This window comes from Myotis davidii, unplaced genomic scaffold (genome assembly GCF_000327345.1).
Source record: "Myotis davidii unplaced genomic scaffold, ASM32734v1 scaffold217, whole genome shotgun sequence".
Lineage (NCBI taxonomy): Eukaryota > Metazoa > Chordata > Mammalia > Chiroptera > Vespertilionidae > Myotis > Myotis davidii.
The window spans coordinates 6,335,210-6,350,297 of record NW_006290034.1 but is presented as its reverse complement, the minus strand read 5'-3'; the positions used below and the strand labels follow the sequence as shown (position 1 = coordinate 6,350,297).

The 15,088-nt window shown below is 48.9% G+C and overlaps 2 protein-coding genes across 2 annotated transcripts; one reads left to right on the top strand and one right to left on the bottom strand.

Annotated features, from left to right (window-relative positions):
• The first annotated feature begins 632 nt into the window (after positions 1–632).
• On the top strand, positions 633–7,072 carry LOC102772869 (gastricsin). The gene is made up of 9 exons (XM_006763001.1): positions 633–688; positions 1,213–1,369; positions 2,256–2,373; positions 2,878–2,996; positions 3,674–3,873; positions 4,988–5,110; positions 5,478–5,625; positions 6,484–6,582; positions 6,805–7,072. The coding sequence occupies exons 1-9, from the start codon at positions 633–635 to the stop codon at positions 6,955–6,957; spliced, it is 1,173 nt and encodes a 390-aa protein (XP_006763064.1). The 3' UTR covers positions 6,958–7,072.
• Positions 7,073–7,442: 370 nt separating this feature from the next.
• PIFO (primary cilia formation) lies at positions 7,443–12,762 on the bottom strand. The gene is made up of 6 exons (XM_006763000.2): positions 12,713–12,762; positions 12,336–12,478; positions 11,605–11,700; positions 10,361–10,491; positions 9,534–9,651; positions 7,443–7,703 (listed from the first exon to the last, which is right to left on the bottom strand). The coding sequence occupies exons 1-6, from the start codon at positions 12,729–12,731 to the stop codon at positions 7,602–7,604; spliced, it is 609 nt and encodes a 202-aa protein (XP_006763063.1). The 5' UTR covers positions 12,732–12,762; the 3' UTR covers positions 7,443–7,601.
• Between the last annotated feature and the right edge of the window lie 2,326 nt (positions 12,763–15,088).

The window sequence follows — 15,088 nt, the reverse complement described above, 5'->3', positions numbered from 1 at the left end:
GGATATTTGCATAAACAGGGCCATTTCTTAATGGTCTTTGCACTTCCAGAGCTCACTACGGAGGTGAGCAGAGTGGGTATTCACTACACGTTGGCTGATTTGTGAACTGAGACACTAAAAATAAGGAGCAGAGTGTCGTGGACTATGAGAATCACCTATGGAAAGCTGTAGGCGGGACTAGAGGAAGAGAGAGGAGAAAGAGAAGTAGAGTAGACTGTAAATTTCAAAGCAGCACATGCCCTTTGAAGCTAAAGAGCAAAACTGTTCCGTTGTTCTGGCAGAAGTTGCCAGCACCCACTTCCCAGTAGGCACCGACACCGACACCAGGATCTTTTGTCTCCAGTAAACTTTACATTTGTTATCACAGCCTAATCTTTAGATTCCATCAGCAAAGCCACTAATTGCTTTTTAAATAGACCACAGAGTAGATAAAGTCATGCTTGCCAAAGGGAAAAACAAACAGAATCCATGGGAGTGTAGGGGGACAGGCTGTTACACAGGCAGAAAAGTCAGGTGCCTAGAGATGAAAAGCGCAGGGAGATCAGGGTATAAGAGAGGGGCCCGACCTCCCTCTGTGCGTCCCAACGCTTGGGTCTGTCACTGTGTCCTGTGTGTTGGTGAAAATCGGCGCCATGAAGATCCTGGTCTTGGTCTTGGTTTGCCTACACCTCTCAGAGGGTGTGGAAAGGTGTGTATTGGGAGGCAGCCTCACTGTGAGTTCCAGCTCCAAGGGAGCGTGACAAGCTAGAGAAGAGCAAGGGGTTGCAGGTCTCTTGGAGAGGCAGTCAGATTGTACCACGAACTGAACACCCACTGGGAGCCAAGACTTGAAATGAATGGATGGATGGATGGATGGATGGTGTGTGTGTGTGTGTGTGTGCGCGCACGTAAGGGTGGGTTGAGTGTTTTGTTGGTTTAGAAGAATGGACAATCCCTGTCCCAAGCTTATAGCAGGCGCTGGGAAGAAACAGACAGTTATTCTCTGGAAACAAGATATAAGCACAAAACCCCCCAAATAGTATGTAGTGTGTTTCTGTGTTGGGAATCCAAGAATGACTGTAGTGGTCAGAACTTGCTAAAATCCAGGAGGATTTCTTGTATTTTGCTCTTCCTGAGCAGAGAGTACTGAAGAGATTTGAAAAAGATCATTGGAGAAGTTGCTTTAACGGGGCAAGGTGAAGCTCATTCATTTTTTAACCCTTTTCCCTGCAGAATCATTCTTAAAAAAGGCAAGTCTATCCGCCAGACAATGGAGGAGAAGGGCGTCCTGGAGAAGTTTCTAAAGAACCACCGAAAGGAGGACCCAGCTGCCAAGTATCATTTCAACAACGATGCTGTTGCTTACGAGCCCATCACTAACTACTTGGATGTGAGTGAAGGTGGAGGGGTGTCCATCTCTTGGCTGATAACCATGTAAAAGTGCTCATTTATGCCCCTCATTAGCTCTGATTTGGACTAATTACTAAACCCAAGTCTCACTTTCCTATGGAAAGTATCTAAATAAATTATGGGTTGGTAGTATCTAATAGGATAATAGCTCCCTTTCATTTCCCCTTTCTTTCATTACTGGCCCATCTCTCCAAAGCCCCATTTTTACGGTTAAGAGACTGATAGGGGCAATGTTCAATTCAATGGAGAGACCCCAGGGAAGTCCTAGCAATGAGCTGCAGGAGAAAGAAGGAAAACATGTGCCTAGCTGGTTTGGCTCAGTGGATAGAGCATCAGCCTACTGACTGACGGGTCCCAGGTTCAATTCCAGTCAAAGGCACATGCCCAGGTTGTGGGCTTGATCCCTAGTAGGGGGCGTGCAGGAGGCAGCCGATCAATGATTCTCTCTCATCATTGATGTTTCCATCTCTCTCTCCCTCTCCCTTCCTCTCTGAAGTCAATAAAAAACACAGTTTTTAAAAAAAGAAGGAAAACATGTGCAAGGCCACTACGGAAAATCGCCTCCTTTGGAAAGACACACTGGTGTCCAGAGAAAGTATTAGAATGTTCTCGAGGCTCTGATGTCTGCTCAGGGCATCTGGACTTACTGGTGTCCCGTGGACTGTTCTTAGTAAGAGGTTACACAGAGCATCAGAGCTGGAAGCCATTTTAGGGAATCACACATGGGGTGGGAAAATTGTGGGAGAAGCCTCTTATTCCCCTAAGGAGTGATTTGGGCAAAATGTGACTCCCAGTGGGTCAGCTTCTTCCCCACCCTCAGGACAAGGATAAGCTGCGTAATGAGGGTGACGAACCTTTCTTTGCAGGCTTTCTATTTTGGGGAGATAAGCATTGGGACGCCACCCCAAAATTTCCTGGTCCTCTTCGACACGGGCTCTTCCAATCTGTGGGTGCCCTCCACCTATTGCCAGAGCCAGGCCTGCTGTGAGTATATCGCCATGCCACCCCTGCCATGGATGAGAGCAGAGTAAGGGGCGGAGTCAGGATTGGCCCAGGTTATAATGTCAAGTACAGAGTTCTTGGTGCATATCCACGATCTCTTCCTTCTTAAATTAGGAACCTCTAGAAATCTTGTCCTCAGTCTTGCCAACAGTTTTGGAGAGAGGCAGCAGACATAGACGGAAACTTTCACTTCTTTCTACATTGTCCCTTTCCCTCCCCTCTCCTCTCTCCAGTGGCCAGAATCCCTGACATTTTTGAGGGGACCCATCCCTCAGGGAATGATGGTTGAAAGGAATTCGGGCAATGTTTGCTGCCTAAGGGGACAGGCTCTTCTGGGGCTAACATGGGTTGTCTATATTGTGATGGATCCGAGGCTGAGCCCCATCCCAGACTTGGTCTGATGATCCCGGGCCATTGAGGGTATGTTTCCTCCAAGTATGCTGAAAGCAGTGAACGATGCTAATATTTCATTCTGTCTTTCTACAGCCAATCACAACAGGTTCAACCCCAGCCTGTCCTCCACCTTCAGAAACAATGGGCAGACCTACACACTGTCCTACGGGAGTGGCAGCCTGAGTGTGGTCCTGGGATATGACACTGTAACTGTGAGTGATGTTCTCATAGCCTCTGGGGTTCTGTGCTCTGGCTCCCATTTCTAAAGCCTTAAGCGCTCAGACAAATCCACGATTACTGGTCAAACCTTCCCAGGGGCTGAGAATTGGAAAAGGCATCAAAGGCCGTCTCATTCAACCTTCCTCCCAAGACAGGAGTTGCCTCCACAGCAGCCCTGGTTGCAGAAAGCCCGTTATGCTGTGTTGAAACTGTGTGTCGTCTTATGACTGTTCCCTGCTCTCCACTCTACCCTCTGCAACCACACAGAACGTCTGCTTCCTCCTCCACACAACTTCACCTTGGTTACTTGAAGATCTGCCCTTTCACCATTTTCTTATGTTTTTATGCCCGACACCTATAGCTTCTCTACCGACTTTGCACGTGGACTGCTCAATAGAAAACCGGTCGCTGTCCGTGGAAATGGAAACTAGAACTCCAGGAAACAACCGCCCTTGCTCCCCCAGCACCCCCTCTTTTTCCTAAAACATACGTGGTTGGGTGACGCTGTTGCCCTTTCACCTCTCACACCCACACCCAGGAGCGAGCTCAGCATGAAAGAAGCCAGCTTCTCCCCCCCAGATCAGGTTCTAGATTCCAGACCCTGGGCACCTACATCCGGGAAGGATTTGTCCACGTTGAGTCGTTCAGCTGCTCTGTCTGCTTGGCCCAGGTTCAGAACATCGTCGTCAATAACCAGGAGTTTGGCCTGAGCGAGAATGAGCCCAACGACCCCTTCTACTACTCAGACTTCGATGGGATCCTGGGGATGGCCTACCCCAACATGGCGGTGGGCGATGCCCCCACAGTCATGCAGGGGATGCTGCAGCAGGGCCAGCTCACCCTGCCCATCTTCAGCTTCTACTTCTCTCGGTAAGAGGCCTTGTCCCGGGAAGAGGTCAGCAAATGAGGCTCCGTGGGGGCTTTGGACAACTCAACCTCAGTCAGAGCTCAGGCTGTCGCGTTTTCTGACTCAGTGACTATAATCTGCTACGCATTTCTGAAGATTTATAAACACATTTCTGGGGGAATTTTATTTTAAACGCACTGGAAGGATTTTTAATTGTGGCCATAAACCATACGATGACTCTTTTCTTAAAAAATAAGTAGTCTCTCAATATTTGTCCAGTAAACCTGGAGATTGCTGTGAGCGATCAGGGTAACTGTGGAGCTATAGAACAAGCGCCATAAACATTGACCAGTGAAGAGAACAATAATGAGATGCTAATTTTAACGGCATCTCTGGCTTTATGAAGGGTTCTTGTAGCAATGACTTCAAATGACATCTTACAAATCCTGTTGTTGACCTCATTTCTCCAGTGAGGAAATGGAAGCTCAAACAAGCTGTGAATGTTAAGCAAGCTCCCCCAATGTGGGTGTAAAGGCGAGACTCAAACACAAACATTCTGATTTGAAAGCTTTTCCTTCTCCCTCTGGCCTTGAACTTTTGTGACTCGCGTCACTCCCTGCTTTTCTTTTCTACACACACGATCCTCAGGGGACCTGAAGTCCAAATGCCTTTCGTCTATGACTGGCAGGTGCAGGGTAGCGAACACAACAGACCCCAATCCTCTCAGCTTTCCCTGGTGACCCACCGGGCATGACAGAAACACCCTCCTCCCAGCAGCCTGGCATCTCTGTCAGGCCATGCGGGTGCTCTAGGAGGGGTTTCTTGCTTTGCCCCAGGCAGGGTGTCTGGGGTACTTTTATAGCTTTTTTCCAGGTGCCTGATTTCCAAGTCCATCTTCTTTATGGACATAGTCTGTGTTTCCAATTCTCTGATAATTATTTCCGAGAATGATTGGGTGTCTGAGAATTCTTCTTTCCCTTGTACCTTGAGCCGGGTGATATCTGAAGAGCACCCCTTCGTTCTACCGTACCCCAGTGTGGGAGGGAGGGAGGGGAGGGGAGGGGAGAGGAGAGGAGGGAGAGGAACGCCTGACCCATCTGTATTATGGAAACTCATGCACGTTACATTCCTTCTCAGCCAACCAACCCGTCAGTACGGTGGAGAGCTCATCCTGGGCGGCGTGGACCAGCAGCTTTATTCCGGTCAGATCGTCTGGGCCCCTGTCACCCAGGAGCTGTACTGGCAGATTGCCATTCAGGAGTGAGTAGAGAAGCGGAGAGTTCCTGTGGGTGAGGGTCACGGGTGGGTGTTTCTCCAGCTTGACAGCATTCCCTGTTGCTGGCATGGCACTGCTTTCTCGAGGAATCACCAAACCCTCAGGCTGAGATAGACTCTGGCATCCAGGTCCTGCCTTCCGAGAGCTTTCGGCCAGAGCTGGAGGGGTTGCCAGACCAAGCCTGAGGGCAACACTCCGTGACCAGGAAGGCACAGAAGCACGCCTGGCAGAGGTGCTAGTGTGGCCTGCTTCCTGGAAGGGCCAGAATGCCGCAGCTGGGTGGCTGGTGGGTGAGGGCTGATCATGTTGGTAGCAGACGCGCCTGACTCTCTGTACTGGTGTCCCCCTCAGGTTTGCCATCGGTGACCAGGCCACTGGCTGGTGCTCCCAGGGCTGCCAGGCCATCGTAGATACGGGCACTTTTCTGCTGGCAGTTCCCCAGCAGTACATGGGCTCCTTCCTGCAAGCGACAGGAGCCGAGCAGGCTCAGAACGGTGATGTGAGTAACCAGAAGCCATGGGAGTGTCTGTACAGCCAGGCAGGCTCAGCACAGGAGCCCGAGCTCAGGCAATGAGGTCATCAGAGGGAGGAGGAAGGGCTGGGTGGGCCCCTGAGCCCCTGGCAGGACAGATCGGGTGGGAACACAGCATGAACCCTCAGCGCGAGGAAGGGTAAGGGGTGAGTAATACCGACTCCAGCCAGACTGTGAATGGGACCAACGGCCATGGGCAGGCGCTCTTAACCCGCCGCAGGTCTTAGGAACACACGTCAGCTTGGTCTGGCCACTGTCATTTGCCTGCAATGCCATCAGGGCACGGTGCATTCTCCCATGCCACGTGGGTTTCTGTCTTCACTAGGAATACATCGTTGGGTTTTACTCCGAGAAGCCTCCTGTCCCCACCCCTCCTCCTCTTCGCACACATATCAGTAGTTTGCTTCTCCTTGTATGTGAGAGTCTGGGCCCAGACTAAATCCTGGCCCCCCATGGTGTGTGTGTGTGTGTGTGCGTGTGTGTGTGTGCGTGCATGCGTGTGTGTGTGTGTGTGTGTGTGTGTGTGTATCCACACCTTTTCTCTGTAATTTGTACTTTCTGGGCTTAGAAATTGTTGTGGAATGAGCCTGGCTCCTTATAGCCATATGGATACAACCCAGGTCTAAGAGCTGAGATGCCTGAAAGGAGAGGATTCCAGAAGAAAGAGGGGGGTCTGGTCAGCATTGTACGGGAGTCAGGCCTTGCGGTCCTCGCTCTGAGAGAGCCTGTGCTGCAAGGTCAAGCACAGTCACCCAGGAAAAGGGGGCTCGCTCTTCGTCTGGGCTCCAAGGGGCGCTCTACAGCTTTGCCTTTTCTGTCTCCCAGTTTGTGGTCGCCTGCAACTCGGTGGAGAGCTTGCCCACCATCACCTTCACCATCAGCGGGTCCCAGTTCCCTCTGCCTCCCTCTGCCTATGTCCTCAACGTATGTGGTCACTCCCAGGATATGTGGTTGGATGGGCCCTACAGCAGTCCCGTGTCCCAGCTCACATCTGGGCAGCTATGGGGAATCCCCAGGGCAGGGCTGGGGTGAACAAGAATTCAGAGACCCCAGAGGGTGCCATGGACTATAGGGTGGGGGAAGTTCGGGTGGGGGGAGGTCTCTATAGAGCAAATGGTTATATCCTGGTGTGCCCTGTCCCCTTAGAACAACGGCTACTGCAGGCTGGGGATCGAGGCCACTTACCTGCCCTCCCCCAACGGGCAGCCGCTGTGGATCCTGGGGGACGTCTTCCTCAAGGAGTACTACTCGGTCTACGACATGGCCCACAACAGGGTGGGCTTTGCCTTCGCCGCCTAGACGGCGAGAGGCAGCTGTCCGCACCCCGCACGCAGGGCTGGGGATGCCCTCGCGTGGCTGTGGGCTCACCGCACCATTTCCAACTACCCTGGTCCCTTCTGTTCACTACAGTCTTACTTCCTGCAACGAATAAATCGGGAAACTCCAAACGTCTTTGAAGTTCCTTCCAAAATGCCCTTTTTGTGTGTGTTCTGCTTTTAGTCATTTATTCTAAATGAAACTTAGCAGCAGCTATGTCCGGGGGTCTGCTCACTGAGCGGTGGGAGAGAACCCGGGAGGGAGAGCAGGTGTGTGCGCAGCCGGCTTCAGCACAGACGGAGGCCGGGGTGGGATCTATGGGAGGCCTCCACCCGAGGTCATCCCCCCTCCCAGCACTCTACTCCAGCGCTTTCCTCTCTCCATTCCGAAAAAGAACATGAACCAGACCAATCCCCAGCTTCAGAATGTTGGAGAGAGAAAAAAGAAACCTTCACATTACACATAGGTGCCGTGAGGGCCGAAAAACAACACCAAACCGGCCTTTATGCTCTCACGGGGCACTTAGGGCCCCCTGCCCCTCCCTGGGCCTCAGGCTGGCCGAGGGGCAGACCACACAGTGCAGAGGGAGAGGAGCAGCTCCGTCCTCCATCGGGGAGATGCTGCGGTCAGGAGGAGCATGTGAAGGAAGACCCAGCTCCTGAACCATAAAACAGGCTCAAGTAGGCCATACGGTTCCGATGTCTTTTGAAGTCCCTGTCGCTGGGCAGCTGCAAGGAGAGAATGTTGTCTGAGACCAAATGTGGAGAGCCCTTTGTCTCTGGGCCTCCTGGCTGTGCAAGATACAGCTGCCCATTGCAGCTGTTCTGACCTAGCTAACCCCCACCCCACAGTCATCTAGCCTCAGTCATCCTCTCAACTATTTATTTATTTGAGAGAGAGCACGTGGAAGGGACAGGGAGAGACAGAAAGAAACATCAATATAAGAGTGATCGAGCCTGCAACCCAGGCATGTGCCCTGATCAGGAATCGAATCGGCAACCTTTCAGTGCACGGGACGATGGCCAATCAACTCAGCCACTCCAGCCAGGACTGATTCTCTCAACTTTTGTATGTACAGTGACTCTTTATCATCTTACTTTGGTGTCTATCATGCTGAGAATTTTTTTTTTTTAAGTTGGTAAATCTCTAAGAGTTAACTGGTAAACTTCTTGAAAACAAAGATCATATGTTCAATTCTTGAATGTGACCTACAGGCCCTAGCACAATTATACTAATACCTCAGGCATGTAATAAGTATTTGTGAAATTTATCCAAACTTCCACTAGGAAATAAAAGGCACCTTTGGAATTATGGTAGCTAACATGTATTGAGCGTTTATTATGTTATAGGTTCTGTGTTAAATGCTTTTCTACCTTATCTCAATCTTTACAACCTCATCAGATTGATTATTATACTCATTTAAAGATATGAAAACGGAGGCTTAGAAAAAGTAGGGGACTTGTCCAAGATCATACATCAAGTAAGTACTGGAGCTAGGATTTGAACCCAGGCAGCTGTCCCCAGAATCCATGCTCATACAGGATGCTCTACAACCCCCTGATGATCTAATACTCAAGTGACATGATGGAAAGAGCAGGGTTCTTTCCATCATTCTCTAGAATCTAGATGGATCTAGATCTAGATTCATGTGTGGCCTGCACAAATCACTTAATCTGTCTGAGTCTCAATTTCCTCCTCTATCATATACAGACTAGAGGCCTGGTGCATGAAATTTGTGCACGGGGGTGGGGGGCAGTCCCTCAGCCTGGCCTGTGCCCTCTCGCAGTCCAGGATCCCTCACAGGATGTCTGACTGATGGCTTAGGCCCACTCTCCATGGGACTAACATCAGTCAGACATCCTCAGTGCTGCTGTGGAGGCAGAAGAGACTACCGCCACTGCACTTGTCAGCTATGAGCCTGGCTCAGGGCTTCTGGCTGAGCGACGCTCCCCCTATAGGAGCACACTGACCATCAGGGGCAGCTCCTGCATTGAGCGTCCGCCCCCTGATTGTCAGTGCTCATCACAGCAACCGGTTGTTCCACTGTTTGGTTGATTTGCATATTAGCCTTTTATTATATAGGATAATTCTCCTGTACCTACCACAAATTATTTGAGGATTAAATAAGATTCACTGGAACTTTTGTGCAGACATGCACATCTTTAAAAAATTTTAATAAAATTGCCCTAGCTGGTTTGGCTCAGTGGATAGAGCGTTAGCCTGTAGCTGAAGAGTCCTGGGTTCGATTCTGGTCAAGGGCACATGCCTGGATTGGGGGCTTGATCCCCAGTAGGGGGCATGCAGGAGGCAGCCAATCAATGATTCTCTCTCAGCATTAATGTTTCTCTCTCCCTTCTTCTCTGAAATCAATAAAAATATTTTTTAAAAAATCTAATAAAATTGTACAACTTTCCCCCAAATTCCTATATGCATATGCACACAAAATTGCGCATATAATTTCAGGGGAACAGGACTTTCCAAAGCTCATTCACAGACTCCCCGTTAGGAGCCCCTGTGGAAGAACTAGATAATGTTCTAAAGAAGCCCCGTGTTGTTACCTCAGCTTTTAGGGTCCTTTTCTGCAGACATGGAATCTGAGCCCAGTCTGGAGATCCAAATTTCATTGGCCAGGTGACTTTTGCGGGTGGCTTTATCTGCGGGTTGTACATGTCAGGGCTAGAAATCAAAACATGTAACGTGATGTCTATGACTTAGTGACTATTTGTGAATCCCATCAGTAAGCTGTCCTTGAACTAGGTCTAACTTCTTGATAACAGGCAACAGACTGATCAGGTTTTTAATGTTGTGCAAGCACCTTCAGCTGTTAATGTCTTTCTAATTAGGTGTCACTCACTTTCCCAGAAAGACTTCTCTCCACAACCCTTGATAAAGTAGCCTCCAGTCAATCCGTCACTCAGCATTATATCATCATCCTGTTTTATCATCCTCATAGCACATTGCCAGGTCACCGTTCTGCTTGGTTTGCTCATAACAGTCTTGGCTTATGGCTACTGTCTTGGTATAGTTATTCATAAGGTCCCCTTTAACTCTCGAATGTGTCACGGTCAGACTAATACATATATGGCCACTCTCCTTCTTACTGTTGATATTTTCTTATTTGCTCCTCATCTGTCTGGATTCTAGAATGTAAGCTCCAAGAAATCAGGAGCCTTGTGTGATGGGTTCAATGCAACATCTCTGGAACCCACAGAACTGCCTGGCACATTCATAAATACTCGTTAAACGAATCACTATGATTTACACTTCCGTGATGCCAGAGATCTGGGAGGCAAAAGAGGTTGAATCTTAAAGATGAGTGGTTTTGTACCTGCCCTTCCTTTCCTATCGCTTTCTGTTGAAGTGCCCCAGAAAAGAGGAGACATACCCAGGATAACTCATGTCCTTTGAGTGAGATATAAATCGAGGCAACATGACATTAAATGGAGCAGAACTCTGTTTTTGTTTTCCCTCCTGAAGATTTATTGTCTGGTACGTGCCTGGGTGAGGTGTCAGATCCTGTTTCCGAGAAAAAGATCAATATGTTAGAAGATGATACACAGGTATACATCTGAAGCCTTGTAAGTAACACACACACACACACACACACACACACACACAAGCACCGCCCCCCCTCCCGACTCATCCTCTTCTGGTTCATGTATCAGCTATGGTTTAACCATCTCAAGCTACAGAAATAGGCCTATGATAGGTAGAAAGCCAAGATAGGTGTGGTTCAACTACCTAAAAATGCATCCTGCTTAGGTTGTAGAAATCAACCTCCTCCTGCACGCCCCCCACTGGGGATTGAGTCTGCAACCTGCATCCTGGGCATGTGCCCTGACCAGGGATCGAACCATGACCTCGTGATTCATAGGTTGATGCTCAATGACTGAGCACGCCAGCTGGGCTTGTTTTCTTTTTAGTCTTTATCGGAGAATATGTTTATTGAATTAAGAGCAAGGAAGAAGGAGAGAACCCAGGTATGTGGCTGGGAATCTGACAACCTTTTGGTGCACTGGATCTTTTTTTTAAAATATATTTTTATTTATTTCAGAGAAAAAGAGAGAGGGAGAGAGAGTTAGAAACATCAATGATGAGAGAGAATCTTTGATTGGCTGCCTCCTGCACGCTCTCTACTCAGGACTCAGCCCAAAACCTGGGTATGTGCCCTGACTCAGAATTGACTGATGCTCAACCACTGAGCCACAACAGGGTGGGCTGTTTTTCTAACTGACAAGATAATCTGATGCATATAAACAAAGCTTCCAGTACTTTAACATCAGGTGTCTCAGTCACCACTGAAACTCTAATTTGGTACCACTTCTCCTAATTGTTTCTCACTCTCCCAGACTCTCTCTCTCGCTCGCTCTCTCTCTCTCTCTCTGGTTTTACAATTTATCAAAATACACACACACACACACACACACACACACACACACACACACACATTTCCAATGCATTAGCCCAAGCTTTTCAGATAGGCTTAATGGCTTTTGCCTAAATGTCTATATTTCTTTAATTTCAGAGCATATTGTTTAGGTAACCTCCCACTCACTGCCCTGTGCTTCCCAATGCAAATACAACACCATGGATCACACAAAAACTGAAGTGCATGCAACCATTTCTAACCTTATTCGGCTTAAACCTCATGGCTGTTCTGGCTCCCAAAGTATATCCTTTTTTACTGGTCGGGATTTTGGAGAGGTTGTATACCCAGTCATACCTCTTCGGGTAGAATATGTTTTTTAAAACAAACAAAGAAAGAAAAACACAGAGAATGTTATTGTCATGAAAACAGCATGGACTTAGAACCTGGGTCTCTCTGCAGGAGTTGCTCTCTCTTGATTTCTTGACTTCTGTGACTCAAGACCATAGAAACAAGGACATGAGTAACAGGTAACTCTGCAGGGGAATGTGCCTGGGTAAGGCGGAGTAAGTAACATTTCTTTGCCTTCCAGCGAATCCAGTCCTCTGACCACAGAGCTGGATTTGCTCTAATTGCAAGTGTATCTGATCATATTATTTCATGAACGCTCCTACCAGCACATCTACAATCCAGGCCTGGTCTAATGGGTGGGTAACTGGCATTGGTTCACAAGTCTTTGGAGGTGGGAATGGAGTGAGGGCTATCCTCTTAACTCTATGAAGCAAAGGCTTGTGTTGGATGGAGGCTGGGAGCGGGGAGGACTGGTCCTTTAATCTATGACATTGACCTTGACAGCTGGCTGCAGAGAACAAGGGCACTTTCTCATTTGGGGACCCTGAAGCTCACACATTCTATAGTTTTCCTTCCACTGAACTTGGCTATCTGTAAATCGATGGGGAACTGGAGACACACCTCAGGGAAGGCGAATACTCACAGTATCTGTTGTGTAACATCCTGGCCCTATGTGGGGTGCTCCCCTAAGAGGGAGAAACTTGTTTCCCAAAAGGGTGTGCGGATGGAAGTAAGGAAAGATCTTCTTCTCTTCTCCTGTTCCGAAGGGGTGCTGAACCACAGGTCCTGACGGTCAAGAAAGAGGAGAAGGGCCACTTGAGGGACCGAAGGGAGTGCCTGAGAGGGGGCGGGGAGACACAGGGGGGCTGAGCAGAGGACAGGGTCTCGCGGAGCTCTTAGCAAAACCCAGACCAAAGTCCATGAAGGGGACCCAACGGCCTTTCCTCCACTCCGTCTTTCCCAGCCGCCCCCAGTCTTCCTCCCCTGTACGCGACACCCCTTCACCGCAGTCCTCCTCACCCCCTCTGTTGAAGCCCATCCTGCCGCTAGTTTGGGTCAGTATTTGTGTACTGCGTTGCCAAGGGAATGGACGCCTCGCGGGCCTCTGCTCCGAGCTCGCCTGCGCCTGCGCAGCAAGTGGGAGCGCCCGCCCTGGAAGCCAGCCACCTACAGGGCGGACCCGCACCTCCTCCCGGACCGGAGCCCAGGGGAATGCGGACTCTGCAGCTGGGTTGGCGGTAGATGGCTTTGCTGGACCCGTGACTATTAGGGCGGCGGGGGTGAAGGATGGGCCCAAGGGCCACTGGGAATGTGCTGAGGAGAGAGGGGACACTGGGGCTCAGAATGCCTGGAAATGGGGGGGTACTAGGACCAGGGACTAGTAGCAGCCGCTGCAGTGATAGCTTATGGAGGTGCGCTCCCAGGGCAACCCGAGCAGGGGAATTGGGGACCCTATTAGCCCCTCTTAGGCCCCCTTTTCCTGTTCCTCAAGCCCTTTCCCCATCAGGTGGTTTCCTTGTCCCCCTAAAGCAGTGGTTCTCAACCTTCCTAATGCCACGACCCTTTAATACAGTTCCTCATGTGGTGACCCCCAATTTCATTGTTACAAATTGAACATAATGAAAGCATAGTGATTAATCAGACTAACAATATGTAATGATATATGTGTTTTCTGATGGTCTTAGGCGACCCCTGTGAAAGGGTCGTTCGACCCCCAAAGGGGTGGCGACCCACAGGTTGAGAACCGCTGCAAAAGGGAGCGCAAGGTTGTAACAGGGCTGGAAGCCTTAAGAGGAGCAACAAAATCAAAGAAGTTTTAATAGTTTTTAAATCGTGGGCAGTCACTTAAATGTCAAGTCCCTGTTTCCTCATCTCTACATTGAGAATGATAAGAATTCTTCTTGACACGGTCGTGAAGAGGATTGAGATAACAGAACTAAAGCAATCCAGTGTCTGGTAGGTGGCAAGAGGTGATTATTGCTGAAGACCATCTCCAGCCGGCTCAGCAGCACTCCCTCCCATCCTCAGCCAAGAAGGATCAAGGTGTGTGTTGAGTTCTTTACCTTCGTCCTGGGTATGATCACTAACTTGCTTTCATCTGGATATGATTACTAACTTGCCTTTAGGATGGCTTTAGGAATTGTCAGGTGTAGGAGGCAACCGAACGCGTGGCCCATCCACCCTTTGGCCCCTAAGGATGACCCTGCATGATGGCTTACTGGGCTAGTATTGTATGCCGAGGATGGTTTTACAAATCTAAGGTAGGGTTTCCAAAAAAGTGATACTGAGCCCTGGAGGATATTGGGGACACACATGGAGCATTTGATTTGTTGAGAATTATTGGAGGGATGCCCCTGCTCAATGGGCCAGGGAGGCTGGACACCTGGCCATGCCCAGTCTCATGTCCTACCTAACATTCAATGTCCTGCTGGACACTGCTGGGCATTTCTGCAAATAATTGGCTGTACTTACATATAAAATCAAAACTGTTTTGTAAATAAGAAATAATGCAGACAGCCCAGTAAGATAGGAGAAGGTCATTATGAGATACAAAGATTCCATCTCAAAGTTATTGTATAATTTCCTCCAAGCATTCTGTCTACTCAAATTGCAATAATACTGATGGTAAAGAAAATGTAAAGAAATCTTGGCATTGCTCGATAACTTTCACTTTTATTAATATTTCAGGTAAAATCAATATTGTAGGTACCCACCATGTATTTGAAATTCGTGTTTATTTTTTTTCCTTTTAGTGACATGAAACATGTCTTACAAAGGACTTTGAACATATGACAACCTGTTTCCTCGTTGGCAATTGGTGTGCTTCCAACTAATCCTCTGGCTGAGAAGAGATAAAAAAGCTAGACTGAATAAAATATTTGAAGACATCAGCGATATACCAAGCAAGAAAAAACATGCACCCTAGCCGGCTTGGCTCAGTGGATAGAGCGTCAGCCTGTGGACTGAAGGGTCCCAGGTTCGATTCCGGCCAAGGGCACGTGCCTGGGCTGTGGGCTCGATCCCCAGTAGGGGGGGGGCAGGAGGCAGCCGATCAATGATTCTCTCTCATCGCTGATGTTCCTATCTCTCTCTCCTTCTCTCTTCATCTCTGAAATCAACAAAGAAATACATTTAAAAAAGAAAAAAGAAAAAAACATGCAGACCCGAGCTCCCAGACAGAGGGGAAGCCCACAGTGCTGAACCCAGCAGTTGGTGCTGCTCTTCCCTCTGAATATCTGCTAATGAAAAAGCTGGCTGCAATGCAGAAGACTTGAGCAGAACTTTGCACAGTGTCTGAAAGCTGGGGGGCAACAATTAGGCTGACCCTGGAGGAGGGAGAACTGGAAAACACCTTGGGCTTGTCGTTGGAACCTTAAAGAAATAAACCCTAGGGAT